At 40.5% G+C, this 21,756-nt stretch overlaps 1 protein-coding gene across 9 annotated transcripts; it reads right to left on the bottom strand.

Annotated features, from left to right (window-relative positions):
* Positions 1–244: 244 nt before the first annotated feature.
* Positions 245–21,287, bottom strand: fgfr1a (fibroblast growth factor receptor 1a). 9 transcript variants are annotated; one of them, XM_049762279.2, is made up of 19 exons: positions 20,674–21,287; positions 16,657–16,837; positions 10,666–10,908; positions 10,487–10,576; positions 10,009–10,181; positions 9,866–9,907; positions 8,411–8,534; positions 7,765–7,955; positions 7,433–7,583; positions 4,890–5,086; positions 4,425–4,570; positions 3,589–3,710; positions 3,192–3,302; positions 2,901–3,091; positions 2,686–2,808; positions 2,532–2,602; positions 2,311–2,448; positions 1,576–1,681; positions 245–1,487 (listed from the first exon to the last, which is right to left on the bottom strand). In XM_049762279.2, exons 2-19 carry the CDS (start codon positions 16,808–16,810, stop codon positions 1,311–1,313), a joined length of 2,550 nt encoding a protein of 849 aa, XP_049618236.1. In that variant the 5' UTR covers positions 16,811–16,837; positions 20,674–21,287; the 3' UTR covers positions 245–1,310. The 9 variants fall into 9 exon arrangements, with proteins under 9 accessions (XP_049618236.1, XP_049618237.1, XP_049618238.1 ...); XM_049762280.2 differs by having other exon boundaries at positions 4,896–5,086; XM_049762281.2 differs by lacking the exon at positions 7,433–7,583 and adding an exon at positions 6,524–6,668.
* Positions 21,288–21,756: the final 469 nt, after the last annotated feature.

Here is a 21,756-nt window from a genome sequence, read left to right as displayed (position 1 = left end):
GTGGTTGATGGAAGGAGGTGTAGCTCTAACACTTGTCAAGCCATTCACATGACCATAAATCATGTTTACTGCGTACCATGGCCATGGATCCCACGCATCTGCTGATGTCAGCAGCACATTATCAAATCTAATCAGCAACTCGAGGGGAATTGACACTATTCTACGTGTGTGTGTATATATATACACGCGCACACACACACACACTTCAGCTCATTCTTGAACAGCTTTTGTATTAAAAAAAAAAAAAAAAAAAAGAAGCATTTTATTTCATGTTAACCATTTATGAGGATGAGTGTTCCACATCTCATCATCAGAAGTTTTTTTTGGCAGAAGATGAACGTCATGGTTAAAGCTTATACAGTTAAATGAATTACACAACATACATGCACAGAGGAAGTGCATGACATATACTGAAGCTAATTAAGGTGGCTTTTATAAGCAGGAACTACATGTCGACAGTTGGGCAAGATGTATAAAATTCAGTTTACTCACGTACACAATCAGTTACACTGATATTCATCTTGGTGTGGAATGGAGCACCTGGAAATATCACTGGTACACTGATATGCATGATGTAATATTGAAAACCATGTTAAAGAAATAAAAAAAAATACTCTATTTTGTATTGATGGTTACAATATAAAATGAGGGCAATCAATTCTGGGGGGGAAAATAGTCATGTGATATCTCCCCTGTGGACTATACTCAAGAATGGGTCAATCAATCACTTTACAAAAGTAAAATCTATTAGTGATAAAAATAAGAGTATAGTCGATGTATGTATGTATGCATATATATACGTATATATATATATACATATATATATATATACATACACATATACACACACACACACACACATACATACATACACGGTATATACATACATATACATATTCATATTTTTCTGGCAGTATTTACAAGAAGACAGTGAATGGCGGAATGTACCATGGTCCTAGTTCCTTGGTATTTAGTCTTTAAAGCAAAACTGTTATCCCGATGAACTGAATGAATAAAAAAGGCCCTGTCCTGCATAGGAATGGGAAACCCATTTTCAACACCGTGACAAACTTCCACTCTTGATAATAGAAAGTGCCCCGGTAAACATCGTTCCACCAGGATCGGGAAATAGCTGCGCTTTGCGGTCCTTGAGATCCAACAAATTCTCTGAGGTGTCTCTCAGCTCCTGTCTCACCAAGCAGCAGCGGTCCTTAGCTTTATCTTTGGGAATTTTAGGGAAGAAGAGTGCACAACTGCACGAGGCAGGGAGTGGAAGAAATGTCAATGTTTGTCTGACTGGTGATGAGGTATCAGCGTTTTTTGATGGCTGCTCCGTTGGAATGGGGAGGGAGCTTTGGGAGGCACGGTTCCTCAGCACCAGCTTCGTGGGAGAAGACAGAGTCCTCGCCAGAAGAGCAAGTGGAGCTGCGGGTGTCAAGGTAGTTGGGGGAGTATTGATCCAATGGCACGGACAGCTCTAAATACTCCTGTATGCGGGAAAGACTCACTATGAAAACCTTTGTTTCCACGACACATATAGTTGCTGCTCTCACCCTTGATGAGGAAAGGACTGACCTGGTTGGACGTCATGGCAAGACAACGATCCAGGTCCTCTACAAGCTGCTTGAAAGTTGGCCTCTGGGAGGGCACAGCATGCCAGCAATCTCGCATCATCATGTACCTGTCAGAGTTGAGAGACTGACCTTAAATAGTCCACTTTTAGATCTTGGCCTGTTAACCTCAGGTATGTAAATAGTTGCTGTAATAACATCTGCTCAAAGGAAATTTAAGTGACTTCACATGAGGGGGGGGGGTGTCATCGTTTTTATGAAATATCTTTTGGGGCCATGTATATATCTAAAAAACATCTGAATGTGATCGAGACAAAATGTGTTTTGTAAAGAAAATCAATACTTTTTTTTCACAAATAAGGCTTTCCACATGTGTAAAGCAGTTAAGCAACACCTCACCCTCACAAGAGAACAACAAAAAATAGCAGTTGTTTGTTCATTTGTTTGCTGGGTGGCAGACCACTTCTTAATGGAGGATGACCTAAGATTTTGAATCTGGGGTGCACTATTATGAAGTGTCTCAAAGGGCAAATAGTAATAAATTCCTCAATCTGCACCTTCCACCTAAAACTGTTGTACACGCTGATTAAGTGACTTTGTAACAAATTAGAACTACCAAACTAACAGAGACCAACACATAACCTCAGGCAACCAGTGAAGGTCCCAAATTTTCTCCAGTTTTTGGATATGTTGCAAACATTCCAGGGTAAAATGCCAGATGAAGTCATAATTTCCTTACAGCTCTTGGGTGCAAGTGGAGGGTTTGTCCATGCGGTGACCTTCCTTCAGCAGCTTAAACAGCTCTTCCACAGGGACGCCGGGGTATGGAGAGCCTCCCAGAGTAAAGATTTCCCAAAGTAGAACGCCAAATGACCAGCTGCAGACAAGCACAGGAACTCAAGAGTTTTCACCATATTGCAGTGGGACAGAATAAAGAAAATACAGCGATATGATACTCACACATCACTTTGGTGTGTATATATTCGATCAAACAGTGCTTCAGGAGCCATCCATTTGACCGGTAAACGACCCTGTGGGGAAAAAACATGTGCCTTCTAGTTATTTTTGCTCATCAAATTCAAACGTGTTTCTCCAAACTGATGAAACTACTTACATTGGTGGTCTTCTTGTAGTAATCAATGTGGTGTATGTCTCTTGCCAAGCCGAAATCAGCTATTTTCATCACATTGTCTTCCGTTACCAAAACATTACGAGCAGCAAGATCTCTGTGGATGCACTAGAGTGATGCCAATGGGGGGTTATTATACATTATGAAGAGGTTTGAGTAAATGCTGTTTCTTTAGACTGATCAGGTTGGGCTTGTATTACCTTTTTGGAAGCCAGGTACGCCATGCCTCGGGCCACTTGATAGGCACAAGACACCAGGTCTTTGATGGACATGTTCTCGACAGGAACTTGGTCTGGGTTGTAACAGTACTCCATGCCTGGAGGGCGCCGCGCATGCAAAAACTCCCTCAAATTGCCCTTGGACGCAAACTCCACAATCACGTACAAAGGACCTGCAGAAAAATGGGCAAAATGATGACTGGAAATATTTGTTGTTTTAATATCCATCATATCTGTTGATTTAAACCACTTTCTGCGGTGGGGGGCTTTTACCATCCTGTGTGCAGGCTCCCAACAGATTGATGATGTTCTTGTGTTTGCCAATAATCTTCATCATTTCCATCTCTGAAATCAGGTCTGACAAATCTTTCTCTGTGGCATCAGCTGGAGGGAAACACAAACAGATGACATGAAGGGGAATTAGACCATATTCTTGAAAAGAATAGGACATTCTTTGAAACAAGCAGCATAGCTCTTACACATCTCGTGCTTTGATTCAAGACAATGAACGGTTCTTTTGTTCAATCCCCATCACGGTCAATTGAACTGTTGTTTACTGTTAGTGATCTAACAGGCACAGAGGTCTGCGGCTGCTGCACTAATCCGAGATATATATTCCAACCGATGACAGTTACAGATAATACTAAGTGGTAAAAGAGGGCTTACTTACACTTCAACATTTTCACTGCAACCTTTGTCACACGACTTGGCTTCTCTTTGTCAAGACCCAGTGCCTCTCCCATCACCACCTGACCGAAGCAGCCTTCGCCCAGGGGCTTTCCGAGAACAAGTCTGCAAGAAAGACATTTAAAAGGAAGGCTACATGAAGTTACATCCATACACTGATAGGTTTAGACAGTACGATTTTCTTTCACACCACTGAGTCATGTGTTTTTAGTCTAATAGTACTTTCAGTAAATGTAATGCCGTGTATTTTTTCTTCTGTTTTTTTTTTCTTGTAGGGTAACGCCTAACTGCGTCACACTGACTGCGGAATGGATGCATTGCTGAAGAGTTGAGTTCACACGATAACAACCATGTGTATAGAGAGCTACTTGTAAACAATGGCCGCCATGCTTTTGTTCAGACTGATACGCTTGGACATTATTTCCAGGACTTTGGCTCTTCTACCATGGGTAAGCACATTTTCCGTTTAAATAGTGTTATTTTATCATGTTTAATAGATTTTGAGCTCAGTTTTGTCCTTTAAATGTCCGACTCATGTCAAGTTATGTAGTTAGCTCAAATGTATGTTTGTTGTAGAAGCTCTTTTTGGTACAGTGCTGGTATTACTAGCAGGATTTATCAAAAATGAACTTGTATTTCTTATCTTTTTTTTTTAACTTCAGGACATTGTGTATATCATTGCCACCAATTGGCAGTCGTGACAAAGCGAATGCCCTTTAGCCATGTCACAGACTCACGTTGACCCATATTATGCCAAATAAGAGTGGTAAAATGAGGATTTTGATGGCATGGCATCTTTAAGTCATCTTCTGTACATACCGATCTCGAGGAAGCTCCCAACGGGGATCTTGCGGTAGTTCATACTCAGACACCCCTGACAACATTGGAGAGCCGCTGGAGGAAAGTCGAGATGGTCGAACCAACATCACACCAGAGTGGATGGAGGAACTAGAGTCCACTGACACCTGAGATGAAGAAGCCTGACATTAATCCCCTCATAGGGAAACACACACAGATGACTACCTAAACTAATTTAGACAAGAGCAGTGGGAAACAAAACAAATATTTTGCTGTTTAGACCTTGTTGACTAACTTGTACCACTAGTTCAAGAAAAACACGATACCTACCTGATACACAACTTGGACTCTTGACAATATCTATGGAAGCATGCTTTTAGTAGATTTAAAGCATAGACACACACTCATACAGGTATGAGCAAAATGGATATTGTGAGAGAAAGGAGTGGAAAGGGTAAAAATGTTCCAAACCCCCTATCTACTTTCTGTTACCTGTCTACGCAGAGGGATGCTTTTAGCCAGCTTGTGCACAGCCAGCTGACTGTTGAAGTCACTCTTCTTGGAGGAGGTGCGAATCTTCACAATGATTGTGATGGCAATCATGACAGCGATGAAGAAGAAGCCCACACAGTAGATGCCAACCTCCACGTACCTGTGGTTGGCCGGAGGATAGTGTGGCATGGCTATACATGGGGAGTAGTAACATCAACTGTTAAATAAGACCTGTACCTAATTGTTGAAACATGCTCATTAGCACTTTCACACATCACCACAAACACAAACATCCAATCAAGCTATTGTGTCGAAAAACAGACGCTTTGACACCACTCCTCTAAAACACTGAAAATGGGACTTTATCATCACTGCTACAGGCATATTAAACTACAGATACTTTAAGTAAACCCCAAAAAGCCGATTTTTAGGTTTTAGTATTAGAACATTTGAATTTTAGCAGAATTATAACCCAATTAACATTTAAAGAGGGAGAGGCCAAAACCAGGGCAAGAACGTGGTTGTCACACACAACGCTTTGGCTATGCATGCACGCTTCACACAAATACACGCACGCACATACAGGGACATGCATACTTTAAATGTTCTAGTGCCACAAGGCATAAGCTCACATGTAGTTGAATTACGTGTGTAATTTTCACTAAACATGTTGTGTATTGCTATTCTTTATGAAAGAGCCAATATAAGCATGGAATTAAAAGGAAATAAATATAGAACTGAAACTTAATGAGATCTTGTTTTTATCCTCCCATTCAATAAAAAGGAGCATCAAAGATGTATTCACACCCAGTAACCCACAATGAGGCACACATTAGCTTGGGATGGCACTGCACTGCGTATCATTATATTGCATAGTGTAAATTCTTAAATACGTGTGTGTGTGTGTGTGTGTGTGTGTGTGTGCGTGTATAAGAATCATGTGTGTGTGTGTATAAGAATCATGTGTGCGTGTATAAGAATCTTGTCTAACATAGGACTACTGATGTGCTTTGCATCTCAAACCAAGTGTGCTGCTACACCCATCACCAACACCAGCATTGCGCAAGTGAGCTGCACTTGTGTTAAGAGGCTGACTGACAAGCAGCTTGATAATTGGACAAATGCCCATTCCGACACGGAGGAATGAGACACACAAAGTACAGAGAGCCAATTATCAGAGCCGGCCGGAGGACTCGCAGCAGGAAATGACACGAGGCGTACATGTCATTTAAAGCGCTTGTCAAAGAAAAGCAAACATCTATTAATCTGAACAGAGATGCCAAACTACCCGTTTAAAAATAAATCTGGCCAAAGCCAAAAAGAATTCTTCATTTCTTTACTGCCTGATTTTTAAATAGTTATTAATTTTTGCATCTTTAGTCCATGTTTTGTTTCCCAGACAAGGTTTGAGGTAGTTTGAGTTGTTTGGCATTCTCATATAAGCACAGCGAGGCGCACGTTAAGGAAGGAGCCATGCTGAGGGAAAGGAAGTGAAGTACTACATTTGTCCCCCCTCACATTTTGACAGAATTTCCTTTGATTCAAATTCTGACAAACGTGAAGACAGACAGGCTGACGTAAAGGAAAAGGAGGGGAACTTGGGGAGAGCGAGGCAGAACCACTGATACCTTCAAACACCGTCAACCATGCAGAGTGATGAGAGAACCCGATAGAATTTCCCGCCAAGCAGGTATACTCCCCAGCGTCATCAAAAGACACATTTCTCAGTTGCAGGACTTCCATTTCCTTGTCCGTGGTGTTAAGGCCAGCGGTCTAGAAAATAAAGGAAGTAGACCCAACAAGAGGCCCAATAGAAAGAAGGGAACCATGAGTAAAGAATTCTGAAAGGGAAAAGCAACAGAGGAGAGTTTCCTCCTCCTACATCAAACACCATTTGCCCAAAAAGGGATGACTTAAAGCCACAGTCAAGGACCTGTCGGGGAGAACCCCCCCTCCAAGACAAGAATCTGTTAGTGGAATAGCTAGTTAGGTTGAATCTGGTTGCCTAAACCCAACCCATCACCATGTTGAAAACCTCACTTTCATCTCCCCATGCACAAGATGGGCAACATGGAAAACTCCACAGCAGAACAGGTCACACTCACACTGGGGCACACATTCCTGTCTGTGGACAGTGAGCAGTAGACAAGCAACTAGACGTTTGTGAAAGAGGAAAATAACCAAAGGGAGTCCACACACAGAGTGTGAAGAGAGTGTGAGCATGTCAAAGGTCAAGGGAGCACAATTCGCGGAAAGATGGCAAAGGGGCTGTAGGTAGAGGCAGAGGAAGGAGTGAGTATTGAAAATAGGTCCAATGTAAACCTGAGACTAAACACTTTCAACTGTTCTGCTGGGAATTTTCCATAGCGTCATTTACAGTCAGGAGCACTGAGGCAGGAGAGCGGGTGGGAGGAAATGGAGGGAGGGTGGGAGGAGAGAAACAGCTGAGGGTGTCTCCTGTTGTACGGCCCTAATTTATCCAGGTGGTCTTGGAAGTGTCTCCTCTGTGTAGTCCTGTACAGCTGCGTGATGTTTACCTGTGGGCTCAAATCTGGTGACAGTCAGCCAGGCCGACTGATTGGCCTCTCCTATATAATTGGACACTTTACATATATATTGTCCACTGTCCTCCTCAGTCACATTGGAGAGGGTCAGCAACTGAGCATCCGAACTATTGACCCCAGAATGCTGGAAGTAAAACAATGTCATGTGCAGCTCAAACACAGAACTCGCATGTCTTGGAGGTATTTCATCAAGAGCACTTTTGGACAATTCAATAGGCTTGATCCTTTTACACATTTAGCTGCTCAGCAAGATCAAAACAGTAGTGTGAGAGATCGAAGGAAAGACAATCAGAGTGAGCTCCTACCTTGAGGATACGGACATACGGTAAGCCGTCTGCACCGACGCGGCTCCCGTTGACCTCGATGTGCTTTAACCACTGGATGTGAGGCTGAGGGTCGCTAAAGACCTTGCACTCAAACTCTACATCACTGCCCACCACTGCAGTGCGATTAGCGGGCAGACCAGCCTGCAGGATGGGCCTGTGTGGAGAGCGCTCTGCAACACAGCCAAAAGATAAAACCATGTAAAGATGTGGATATGTACGTACTCTCATTTTGCATTTATATTTTTGTTCAGTGTATATGCTTGATGATTTTTTTTGTTAATAAATCCCATGTTTATTGTACTTTTTCATTTTCGAACTAGCCAAGTTAAAAATGTATTATTCAACATTTCAATGTGAATGTTCAATATTCTTAAGACTATACACCTACAAAACGAAAACGTAAGACAGCAGAATCTATAAAATTGCTGAATCTATACATTCAATGTGATGTGGTAGAAAATAGTGCAATTAACTTTTGTGCCAGTCCACCAAAGAATAAAGGTTGAGTGCAACAGTGCAACATTTAGCCCTGTCAATGTATTGTTAGGTTCTAGTTGAAAAAAATCCACACCCTTGAAAAAGGAAAGAAACTCTGTTGTAAATCATTTTTAGAAACATCTCCTACCGACAACATCCAGCTGGTAGGTGTGATTGATGCTTCCATATTGGTTTTCCACCACACAGGTATAGTTTCCCTTGTCGGAGGGCACCACAGATTCCATGATGATGGTCCAAACATGGTCACGAACCTAGGCATCGGAGAAAAGAGTTTCATCCACAGCAATGTAATCAACTAAAGGCTTTCCAGTTCTATCAAGAATCCATAAAAAAATTATAGGAAAGCCAGTCAAGAGAATAGTGAAAATCTTCAGGAAGTTCATGAAATACTATAAAAACAGTACTTCTGAAGATGTACGATTGTAAGATTACATGAATTGTTTTGAGTCTCAATGCATCACAAGGAAAACACGTAAATACCGCTACTTATATCATACATTTTGCCTGTGGCTGTGTATTTGTTTACAACTACGGCAATTAGACAAAACAAGAATGTTTTCTTGGATCCTGCTTCATTTCGAGCAATAATTTTTCTTTCATAAATCTGCCAAGACCAGGACTGCGTGATTAGCTAACAGACCTTCAAGGCAATGGCAACATCAAACATGCATCGTACAGAGACTGAGCCATGCGTTTTCCCTCATTTAGCCAACACAAGAGGGAATCCAGCTGCCTGCTGCCAGATGTGTCGTGCTTGATTTCATACATGTGGTCCATATTATTTTCTTCTTCCAGCACGTCTCAAAGCACACGATATACAGAATATGAACAATAGAAGTCTGGCGATAAAAGCAAGCGTGAGTGAGATGAGAGACATCCTGAACCACCAATGTGGAACTTTGCAGCATGATAATTAAAAAAAAAAAAAGGAAAGAAAGAAAGAAAGAAAAAGCAGCAGCCAGATGGCAAGGTGTGCTGCCTGGTTGTTGTAGGCTGGGCAAAGAGGCAAGGAACAGGCAGCTGAGAGGAAACTCCTAAATGTGTCCCAGCTGGGAAGGAAGAAGACTTCGACTTAGATATAGGCTAAACCAGCCGATATCATTCTTTATTAGAAATAGCAGACATTAAGGGGAAGGAAGAGGAGGCGGGTGTAATTCCTTTTCTCTAAATGTGTAAATGGAAAAATATGCAGATGCTACTGGATCATGAATACTGCCCAGGTTATTACAGGACAATAACAAAAGCGCCATTTAAAAACAAACTTCATGTGTGAAAAAGTAAATGACTTAATTTCAAAAACCTTTTAAATGTTGAGTTCAACATTTACTTGACCCTTTGTGATCTAAATACTGGTAATGTGGCGCTATCACAAAAGAAATTCAGAAAGTATCTGGCAATTGCTTCAATCGGAAATTGGAGACAGTTGCCTTATCTTGAATAGTCCAAACTCCCACTTGACCAACAGTGAAACAATTATGAATTCAGCTTGCTTAAATAAAGGATGTGCTCTGTGTTTGCTCTGTGTGGAGTGGGATCCGGGTCACTGAGTTACTATGTACATTAGAACGATCAAAATACATACGACTGAGTTACTGATGTCCTGTGAGGAGGACCCCTGTTTGAACTTCCAGAACATGTAACGACATGTCAAAGGAGGTTAGACTTATAAATTGTAGAAGATCAAATGATGATGATGATCAACAGCCTTGGAAAAACAATTCTGACCTTAAAACCTCCAATTCGATGGTCTTTCTTGAACTCCTTTCCATTCTTGTACCATTTTAGTGTAGGTGTTGGGTTGCCACTGGCCTGACAGCGGAATCTGACAGTCTTGCTGGCAGGGACAGCATGGAGCTTTTTCTCCATTTTTTCTGGGTGAGCCCACTGTGGAGCCATTGCTACAACAAGGAAATAGAGAAACACAGGTAATCGATACTTTAAATAAAATAAAGGTCACAATACTCGAAAATGTTGAAAGCTGATCAGTTTTTGAATTGTATTCTTAAAATGACAGATAAAGCTTTGAATGAGTCTCAAACGTACATGTCAGAGTGATGATTTTCTCACACTAACACACATGAGCGCACACAATCTTTGAACCTTGAACCCTCAAGAAAGTTGTTCAACGTGTGAATTCCAATGTGTACAGATGATTGGCCAATACAGCAGCACGAGTAAGGTAAACAGAATTAAGGCAACTCACGAAGTAGTTTTTGACTGCCTAATAATTTAGCTTCCTCCGAAGAAGATTCTTCATCCTCATCATCATCCTCAGACGAGGCCAGGGTGTCAACTGTGTGAATAGAAATATTTTGTTTTGGGCATTTTAGTGCACTGACAATGATTGCATGACTATTTCTGGTTGCCGTTTCATGGATATACCTGTGACGTTGAAAAAGACACTGTGGTTGCCCAAGGTCATGCATGCGTAGACGCCAGAGTCCGCCAGCTCCACTGTCTCAATCTCCAGCTGGCCATTGCGTATGTGTGTGTGTTCTCCATCTACTACGACCACGTGGTCTTTGGTCCAGTTGACAGCATGGAGGGAGTCCTTGGTCAAGCAACTTAGGTCCAGACGATCCCCAAGATAGAGGGTGAAAAGCTCCGCTTGCGTTTCCAAGGCAACTAAATGTAATGACAGGAAATGGTATTTGATTTAGCAGTTCATCTTATGTTATTATTTCCAAAAAGAAACAATAAAAGAAAGAATTAACCAGCATCAGGCAAAAAACTCCTCCAAATCCACAGAATCAATACAACTGATGGTGACTTCCTTCATCAGTCAGACACCACGCAAAAATGAGGTCGTCCATTTGAAAAATGTACTTTAATCATACAGCAATAACCAAGAGACACTTGAAAAGACCTTCCCCGATTTCCTTCTGGCACCAGGCCCGTGGTGCCTCTTCCCCAAATTAAATTGCCTCTTAAATGGGGCTCGATCGGCATACAGGCGAGGAGCCACTCGGAAAAGGAAGGTAAAATTCAATTACAGCAATGAAGAGCAGGGAAGGCGTCACAGAGCAGGACACCTGAGCCCCCCCTTGCTCTAAATTACTACATAGCCCAGGAGGGAGGGAGTAACCGAATTATGTTGACACACAGTCACAATGGTGTTGTTTGTTTAGAAAGGTAGGAAGCGTCACTGGGCAACTTTTCTGAAATTGCCACATGGCGAACACTTTTTAAAGGCACCTTGTAGTCCTTTGCATGACCCCAAACGTGTACTTTGTCAGAAAAGAACAAAGTCGCGAGTAAGAAAGTAATTCGAAACATACCTCATCACAACAACGAGCACATATTAAAGTAGAACAACAACAACACCTCCCACCATCCAACAAAGCCCTCCTCACAATAGTAGCCAGGAAGCCCAAAAGAGTTAGCATGTACACATGAGCGCGCACAAGTGAGGGCCTGCAGTGGCAGGTTCTACTAGCAGTTGCTATGGTGACTGCGCTTGGGCCTAGTAAAGGTATTTCCTGGATCGCATATGTCTGACAGGCCCTTAATCCCAGCAGGAAAAGGGGCCAGGGGGTAGGATCAACTTTCTCCTCAGAAACACAACCAAAGAGTCAAAGCAGACATTTATTGTGATCCAACGTGCATGCCTTCCAAAGCATAAGCAAAGTCTTTTGCTTTGTGTGAGGGCAATTCGATGTGTTCCTGTTACTGCCCTCTAAACGGAGATGCCACTGATAAAACGGTGTCAACATACCATCTGTTAATCTGGCAGCAGACATCATAAAACGCCCAGAAAAGTTGTAAAAAGAAAGGTGTTGTTTTATTGTAGCCCACAGTCCAGAGAACTTGTGCTTCAGGGACAATAGCATTGAGTGTAACACAAACGCACCTAACTAAAAAAAAAAAGGCTCATGTGGAAATTTCATGAACTCAAAACGCAACAGGAATTTGCTTTCAACTCTTCGCCTTAAGTCAAGTATAAAGCTTAGTGAATATTTATTTTGGATATGAGCATGTTTGATCTCTGTGAAGCCTCCTGCCGCCGCTATGATTGGATTACACTAGATTAAAGATCTGGACTGTTCTTCAAACTATTTGGTGAGACAATGATTGACACCGTTTAAAATCAGCCTAATAACTGAAATCCTTGAAGGAATTTATGTGAAGATGTAAGCATGCCGACAAGCTTACAATGAGAGGTCCAAAAAAAGTTCACTGGTGTGAAAGGAAGAGTTGGCGCCAGTCGTTGGAACACACTCTGGCTATGCGATAGGAAGCAATATGCTGCATGAATGACTTCTGGGATTTCCTGCTCGCACTGAAGTGATGGCTAAATGCAGCAAAATCTGCTGGCTGGTCAAGACTCTGTAGTGGTACTCTGTTAAGCAGCCACAAGAGATTGAAAAGGCGGGCAATGATTAGAAGGGACTGATTCGAGACAAAAGGCAGGACATGCAGGAAGCACAAGAATAGCACAATGGCCATTAGCAAATCCCCCAAAATTCAAATAAAAACTTTTTCATGAAAGCTCTCCAATGGAGCGACCCTTTCACTGCTAAATTAGCTGATGACAATTAGCATGGATTAACAATTGGGAGCGACGAGGATTTCTGTGCATGGCAAAGTTAAACTTTAAGCTTTTCTATTGTCATTTAAAACAAGCTGAACAACATTTAGCTTCACACCACAAAGTCAAATGGGCAGCTCAAAAACGAAATAGATCACTTCAGCAAATCATTTTATTGCTCTGACTATAAGTAGTATCTTACGAAAGGATTGTCCTTACGATCAAGATTTCAAAGCTATCAACAGTTTACTACAAGTCAAAATAGTCGTGAATAAATTGGTTCAACATTTTATTTTGCTAAGGATTCTCCTTCAATCAAGGTAGCTGGCAGCTCTTATTGAGACTCTGCTATGACTTTGCTTTTACTCATGACAATAGTGAGTAGTGGACCAACGAAACATTAAAATAAGACAAACTGTTTTTGACTGGTCAATAAAAGTCTTAAAGGTACAGTGGAACCTTGGATAAGGCACTAATTTGTTCGGTCTCTCACATTAAAATAAATGTCAAACAGCCTTCATGGAGCCACAACAGATTGTAGGGCTTCTTAATGGACATCTTTAGAGTTTGTAAACAATGTGGCATCATTTTGGGGTCGTGTCTAAATTGGAGGTAAAAAGATTTAGTACGCTCGCTTGAAAACGCAGATTAGCATTATTTCATTGTTTATGTAGGAAAGAACAGCCATTGGAGTGAATATGCAAGTAAACTCATTCTCCACTGTAAAAAATGTTCAAATATAACTTGAGTGACGACTTTTGCGTCGTGCGGCCACTATTGCTGCCAAGTCAACGACAGAATACAAGTATGTAACAGGCACCTCAATTATGGATAACTGCGAGACAACCCCCAGAGGTCGGCTTGCCGAAATGTAAAAGTTGGACTTCGGATAAACGGCAGAGGGAAGTACCCCATATACGGACTTCAGGAGAAATGTAAGTCACATGAACCCTTACAGATTTCTATGTAATACAAGTCCAATTTCTCTCCAAATGTTTTTTCCAGCTCTGGTGTTGCAGTGAACCAGGGGCTCGGATTGCGATACTGATATGATAGGATGTGGGAGTTGGGGATTTCCTTCTTCAGGCGCCATACAACTCCATACATGGAATTCTGGAGAGTCAACGCAAGTGCTGGTAGGTGTACGGACAATCTTGGCTCCACTACTCTCAGGACTTCCACCATCTCCACGCTTGTTTTCTCGGGCGTGAGGATGATGCAGTGGTAACCTTTCACAGCTGCAGTTCAGGTGGGTTCAATAATGGTGTCTCCTGGTGTGAGGACCCTTGCTCTCTGTGTCCTTCAGCATTGACAGACTGATCCTGTGTTTGACACAGCGTTGAAAAGAATCCTACTTGACCAATATTTCATAATTTATTGTATAATATTTGTTCATAAACTGGCCGTTCTTGAACCAAGGTTCCATTGTACATGCAGAGTATGAGCATTCACTTCCATTAAGAATAAAACCTTACAATTCAAGAAGCAATTCTTTGAAAAGCATCCATTGAACAGCACAAATTAAAAAACATTGGTTTAAATACTGCAGCAAAAAAATGAAAAAGAGCAACTGCAACCAATAATAATGTTCAACCTAAGCACATTTCTTATCATCTGTAACCATTGAACATACAAGTGGCCTCTGGAGGTAATCGGTGTATTTAATTTGAAAATGGAAAAGCCTTTTCTTATGTGAGCATCGCAACATAAAGCCCCAAGACTCATAAAAAAAACATGCTTATGGTACGAGATACTAATTTCCATGCAACTATTTTGTTTCCCTTCTCAAGACAAAGGAATGAAACCAAATGCTTCTGCTGTGATTGTTTGTCGACAGCTGAAGCCATCCGTCACCCAGTAGGGAAGTGGAGAAAAATGAAGCATTCCCAAGCTTAAGTCAGTGGGGGGGCAGCAGGAAAAGCACAGAGGCGCATAAATAATACCTAGCCATTTGGTGAATAAGAACTGAGGAGTGTCTCACACTTCCCCACGTAAATAGGAAGTTATCCTATAGCTCACCTGGAAGAAAATCATTCCCCCAAAACCTAATTTCTAATTATAGCACAGCATTGTTCTTCCATTTTCCTCTTAGAAAGTAAGGCATTGATGAATCATTTCAGTGAATTCATGCATTCAGTGATTTTTCTTTCTTTACTATGAACAACAGGAGCTAAAATTGTGGGAGGGCTGCCCTTGAGCCACAGATGGGACTCATTTACTTCACCGTGTCCCACCATTGGCTTAAATGCAACCTTCAGAAATTTATTTTAAGCCCGTGGAGAGCCCCTCTTGCTTCATTATTCTGATTACAATGCTGAACCGATCATATCTCTCTGCGGATTCCCACTTCCGACTTTGAGATGTCAACACCCAAAGTATTCTACCCATGTCTATTATGGTCATGCCGCCTATCCAAAAGGTACATTTAGAGGGTTTCACCATGTCTCTCCCCTTCTTATGGAAGTGACGGAGTTGATAATGAATACGTCGTAGAAAATCATAACATTACAATTGGCAGGACTAAACATTGTCAGAAACAAATGTGTAAAAATAGTCCATATCAGACCGATGTATCGGTCAGCCAATATATCGGGCCGATATTTGCTATTTTTTAATTCATTGGCATCGGCGATATTTGTGTATAGTAGCGCCGATTTAAAGTCAGCCAGCGGCATGTAAATGGTGCAGTGCTGCTGTTGCCGGCTTCCTTAGTGAAAGACCCCAAACCAAAACGTTTGGAATACGTTATTATACGAATACGCATCAATGAAAATTCATCTCAAGAATCTATTGTGTATTGTGAGTAAAAGTGGACTTAATTAGCGTCATAAAGTGGTATGTTTGACCGATAACGTCAGTTATTTTCATATTAAACCCGTCTAACGTTAACAGTCAATATGAGAAATCACTTTTGCATACAAGGCTGAGAAACATGACAAAGTTATTTATCTATCTTTTGACTGATTGATTCTTGCTAACGAGTAAGCAATCCGTTAACAAACAACATCACATTAGTGAATGATATTGGATCTTTTACACTTCATTTTGAAAATATATTCAATATATAAAGCACACAACTTCGAGATATCGGCCCTAACAATTAGTCAAAAATATCGGCAGCTCATATCAATTATTGGTTGACCTTGACCTCTAAATATCGGCATCAGTTACAGAAAAACCCATATCAGTCAACCCCTAGTCCACATTAAGGTATAGTCCTTAACTTGATACTTTTGGTGTGGTATGATTCAAGAATGGTTCGATTTTAAAGTGAAATGATTCAATTCAGTTTGATTCAGTGGGATCACGATTCAAATCAATATGGTACGGCTCAGTTAGAGAGGGTATAGTGTAATAAGTTTCTTGGTCATTTTACATACATGAATGAACATATGATATAATATAATCTTAATTGAAACATAAAGTATAAAATGGTCATTTGTGGTGATAGTAATTCAGCAATGCCAATGAGGTGACATTTTCTTTAATAGATGTCTCCATGCAATGATTACATTTCAAGAGCAATTCTATTATTTTCCCAAAACATTTCAACCTCCTGCCGCCTCGCTCCTATGCCAATCTCCTTGTGTCCTCGATGGAGTTTCTGGCAGAGGAGCAAGGTGCAAGGAGCAAGGATGTTGCAAATAGAGAAATGAGATGAGCGTTTAACTGTGGGCCTTTATTTACTTTCGTAAACACTGCACCACGTGACATCGTGCTTTGTGCGGAAGCCCGTCACTTCATGAATGCTTTTCAATCACATTGGAAATCTTAGGAGTTCACTTCAATCAACTCAAAAAATACAAGAATCAAAGTGTGTGTGTGGGGTTATCCCACAAACTTACCTTCATCAGGAATGGCGGGGCGGCACTGTGTCCTTAAAACCTGGGCAAAGAAAGCCAGAAAGACAAGTACACTTGGCCTCATCAGCATCCTGTTGAGGGAGCTACAATTGGGGGCTTTTCTGCGACAGGAACTCCATTCAGAACTTTGGGGCATCAGCAGCAGGTCATTTGTAGATTTAAACTGCGGAAAACAGGAGCACAAATGTGTGAGCATTCCGAGTGTCTTAAAACTACAACTCAGCAAGGAGCAAAAGAGTAATAGAGGACAAGTAGTGACAAAAAATGAGAATATGAAAGTAGAGAAAAAAACTCGGAATGTGTACAAAGTTCAGGGAGGTACTAAAACTCTACAGCCTTATTCTTCATAAACACTGATGAGAAATGCAGTCAGTCAGTCTTGCACAGGCCAAACATCTTGGTAGTTTGATGGACTTAAATGTTTTATTTTCAAAACCTTTGAGTAACCACAGAATATAAACTCATGCAATTTGTCATCGTATTTTCTCAAGACATTTTTACCAACTATGTCCTGCAAAATGGAGCACTGTGACTGACCCCTACACATGCACATCTGCTTGCATCATCACCCCCTAGCATCTGGCCTCAGAGATTAACACTTGCCCCTACCCCCTTGAGGAATCTGTTAAAGAACAAAAAACTACAGCGTGTCATGTGACACCGTTGTAGAGAGACATCATTTCCACACTTCAAGATCTATTACCTAACATTTGGTTTTGGTCCAACACCAAGAGCCTCAATGACAATTTGCTCCCCTACACTGACTTGGCAAAAAAACAACAACAACAAAACACACAGATACATTTGCGGGGATGTCCAACAACAGCAGAGAGAGCTGGAAACAAAAGTTCTTTGTTTAAAAAAATAATTCAAATAATTTTGCTGTGAGTAGGGAGGTTCTGGGCAGGGTTTTATACCGCTGATACCAATCGTCCATGAATGTGATGGGTCGATACAGATCATGTGGTTTTGGTGTAAAACTTTACATTTTAGAGCTAACACTACCAATGTTTCTTGAATAATCAATTAATCTGTAGGAGTTATTTTTTCCAATTAATTAATCTGAATAAAAAAAAAGGTTACATTTCTATTAAGGCTGCAGGATTAATCCAAATCTAGTAGACATCAAGGTTTGACATCACGCAAGAATCTAATCGCAAGACAGTGCTGTTTTATACAGTTTTTCTTATTTCCCACTTTGACGTTTCATTGATAGATGTATTAGCGAACCAGAATTGTCAATGCCCGGGTCCGCTGGCCGATCAGTGTTGTGGCTAATACACGTTAGTTAGCCCGTGTTCTGGTGCACACAGTCAGCACAGCACGACTAAAATACTAACGTGGACATTGTCTCACAGTTGAAGGATCAACATTATGTGTGATTTGCAACTTTCTTATGCACTTTTGTAGTGATTCAAAATCACGATCAGCGGCCGACGATGATTAGTCACCGATCAATATCAGTATATCAGTAAGCTAAGAGGAAAACAACAAATAATGTCACATGTGAGTCAAAACCCTAATCGGTTTTATTTGTTTACCCAGAGCAATGTTCTGATGCAGATGCGGTTTCTTTTGAGTGTTAATCACCAATGAATGTTTATCTCCCAAAAAAGGCACTCTGTTTCCCCCTACAGCAATTCATTTCACTTTCCGAGAACACTTCACTCTTCCAGCAGCTGAGCTGGCCCATAGGGAACCAAGGGTGATGAAGAAGCTTGGTCATTGCGGCTACGTAAGATGTGACTCACTCTTTGGGATGGTTCCAAGAAAGTGCTTCTGCGGTAAGACCGCATGGTCCCTGTTCCCTTGGCACCACAGCGACCAAGCAGTGAGAAGGAGGAAGTCGCTTGTCCAAAGTATGACACAAAGCTCTGTCATTTTCAGTCTCCATGAGAGCAGGGGTCAAACTAAAGTGTGTTTTACTATGCATACACACTCAGCGTAGACTCTCCAACTTGACTTTGCCAACACCCATCTGAATTATTAACCAATTTAAGTCCAAAATTAGCAAACCCTTGCCAAAGCAATGTGTATCCAGTGAGAGAGTTTTGGATCATGGAATTTGCTTTTTAACTTTCATACACTTAAACACAAAATTATGTATATTTTGTTAATTGAGTATCAGCTGGCTGGAAAAGATGGAAAAAAAGTGAAATTATAAACAATACTTGTCTGGAAAGAACATCCCCTCAAATCACCTCAATAAAGTACAGCACAGTAGAGTGGACCTCCACATTTCATAAGAGATAAGGGCAGGGCCTGGCCACACACAGAAAATCTGTGATTAATTGACGCCAATTCAATTGCATTGACAAAAACAAAACATCTATTTTTCTTTAAAGCCAAAAATCTGCTAATAATTGACATCCGTTAAATTGCAATAGCAAAAACAAAATAAAAAATATATAGTTGTCTCTAAAGCCAAAAATTGTTTGAATGACCACAGATATACTGCTAATAAATGTTTTCAACACACAAAAAGATTGGATTTTTCTTTTTTACAAAGTCCTAAAGAAAGGTTTCTTTATAACGGATCATGAAATTAAAACAACAGAAAGGATTTATTTGACAAAGCTAAAAGTCACAGGCCTAACCCATAAACAACAAGGCCTACACCATAATTGGTGTTCATTGTCATCCATAAATCATAAAAAAAATTCAACTCCCTAATTCCTTTACTCAGTTATCTCTACTCTTTCAGTTGAGCGACAGAGTATCATACCGGTTTACTAAAGCAAAGATATACACTTGACTTGTGCAAAAAAAAAGTTTCCCCTGACAAATCTATTATCGTCAGCATTCCATGAGATGACACTTCAATGTAAAAACAATCAGTGTCAAGCTGCTTGACACATTGCCATTTGGTTCACATTTACATCACAAATTCCTTTCACTGTGAGCCTAGAGCATAAGATGTTTGGATTTCTGTATGGAAAGTTAAAAATAACATTATTAGTAGATAGTCAATGAAAAAGTGGCAAGTGGTAGGGCTGAAGTTGAACGATTGAATAGCGATTTTTCTAACAGATACTGCAATACCTATTCAATTCACACAAGTGCAATATTGACTTTACATCATACCATCAAAATCTTAAAAATAGGAGTGATTCGATTATATGTGTCCCAAAGTTTTATGGAAAAATGTGGTGTGAAATAAAAGGAGTCAACCAACGTCACTACACATCTGTCACATCAGGGAACTGATTGTGTAACAATTTTGGTGACTGACTAACAAAACCTTACAATGTTTTTAGTATGGACGGAATTCATTACGGGTACGTGACCTAAAACAACTTAATAAAAGCAAAAATAAATATTAAAACAAAAAGAAAGACAAACAACTGAAGCACATTAAAATGATACAATGTAGCTGGAAAAACAGCATAGTAGCAACTGAATTGATTGACTTATCGGTACTGGATAGTAGATGAATTTAGATACGCTAATAACATTGTCTAGTGGCTAATTAGACATGTTACTATTGTCTTGGGATAGGTTTTATATATATATATATATATATATATATATATATATATATATATATATATATATATATATATATATATATATATATTTTTTTTTTATTTCTGGGGATCAACACCAACTAAGAGATACCCTGATTTCGTTACACAGTCACTATATTATGACAAAGGCCCTTTTCCTCTATTTCAAATGCTCAGATAAGTAATGTATTGATTATGGTCACTTTGTAGCATTTCTTTGCAATGTGTTAACAATGACACAAAAATATGTCAGGAAACTTGTACAAATCTGTAGTGCTAAAGTGTTTTACGTATATAAATGCATGTAATTGTTGAAAGAGCTACAAAAAAGAAGTGTCCAGGCTATAAGGAAATAATTCATTAGTGCATTCCTTGTGAAGAAAATTCCCTTATCTGTAGGATCTCAAATTGCAGCGGGAGAACAATGCTAACCCCACAGCACGTCAACATACAATAAAAACGTGTTTGGAGAATAAGAAAAGGAGAAGCTCACCTTACTGGCGGGCCAGCCAGCGTCTGATAAATCTGATAAGAACACTCCTTGGCCCAGATTGGAGGGAGAAAAAGTACCTCCAAAAATGGAGAATATCCACACGTAATGAGTGAAAGCTGCAACACTCACTTTGGTCGCAACTGTGGAAGTTTAGCTAACAAGCTCGCGCATATTTTCCCAAACTTGGCCAGGGAAAATCGCGTGCGTGCCAGACTAAAGACCAGAGGGAAAAGCGGAACAAAACTTCCGGAGGATGAAACGGATTTGAGCTGATAGATGTATCGTGGGATACAGCCAGGATTTTATTTCCACTGGTATTCTTTAAAACGCTGCTAACACAAACAATGTTGGCAAACTTTAGTAATTCGGTCGTCCATTGATCTCAGCGTCTTCACTCGCGATAAATCTCAGTCTTCTCACCTCCAGGGGGAAAAAGACCAAAGTTTATCAAATTAATTGTTGTCTGTGTTATTTCCTCGCGTGAAAACAGCAGACAGTAGATTCTCAAAAGTTATTGGGACTAGTCCTGCTGGGAAAAAAATGTTCAAGAACGGGAATCCGTGCAAATCCAAACCTCCCCCCTTAATTTTCAGACGAGTGGATGGGCATATATCCTAGGTAGCGAACTGAAAAAGGAACAGTGGCCATTTCCGGTTTGTAGTTCGCAAATAAAAGCAGTCCGTAAAACCAAGGGGAAAAAATATGAAAATTATCTCGTGAAGCGTCTGCTACACCACGTTGCAATCAACTGACGTATTCACAACAAATGTTTAGACTATTTTTATTGAAGCAATCCACAGTTTCTAAAATAACCCTACAAAACAGCGCTGTAAAAATAAAACAAATATAAAATAAACACGACGATAGGTCAAGGATAAAGTCTGCATTTGGGGAGAAATGTGTAAATGTTTTGTACGGTAGCAAGAGTTGGGGAATTCATGTTCGGAAAGTAAAGACCCTCCACAGTCCGGCTTTGCTTTATTTTGAAGTTCAGGTTACCGGCTCTTCGGGCTGTTATTCAGATTTTGACACCGCTGGAGGGTTGGAAGAAACCTGGCTCTCCCTGCCATCCTTTGCACCGCT

Source organism: Syngnathus scovelli, chromosome 3 (assembly GCF_024217435.2).
Source record: "Syngnathus scovelli strain Florida chromosome 3, RoL_Ssco_1.2, whole genome shotgun sequence".
NCBI lineage: Eukaryota > Metazoa > Chordata > Actinopteri > Syngnathiformes > Syngnathidae > Syngnathus > Syngnathus scovelli.
Note: the sequence above shows the minus strand (reverse complement) of the source record. Positions and strands in the feature narration are given on the sequence as shown.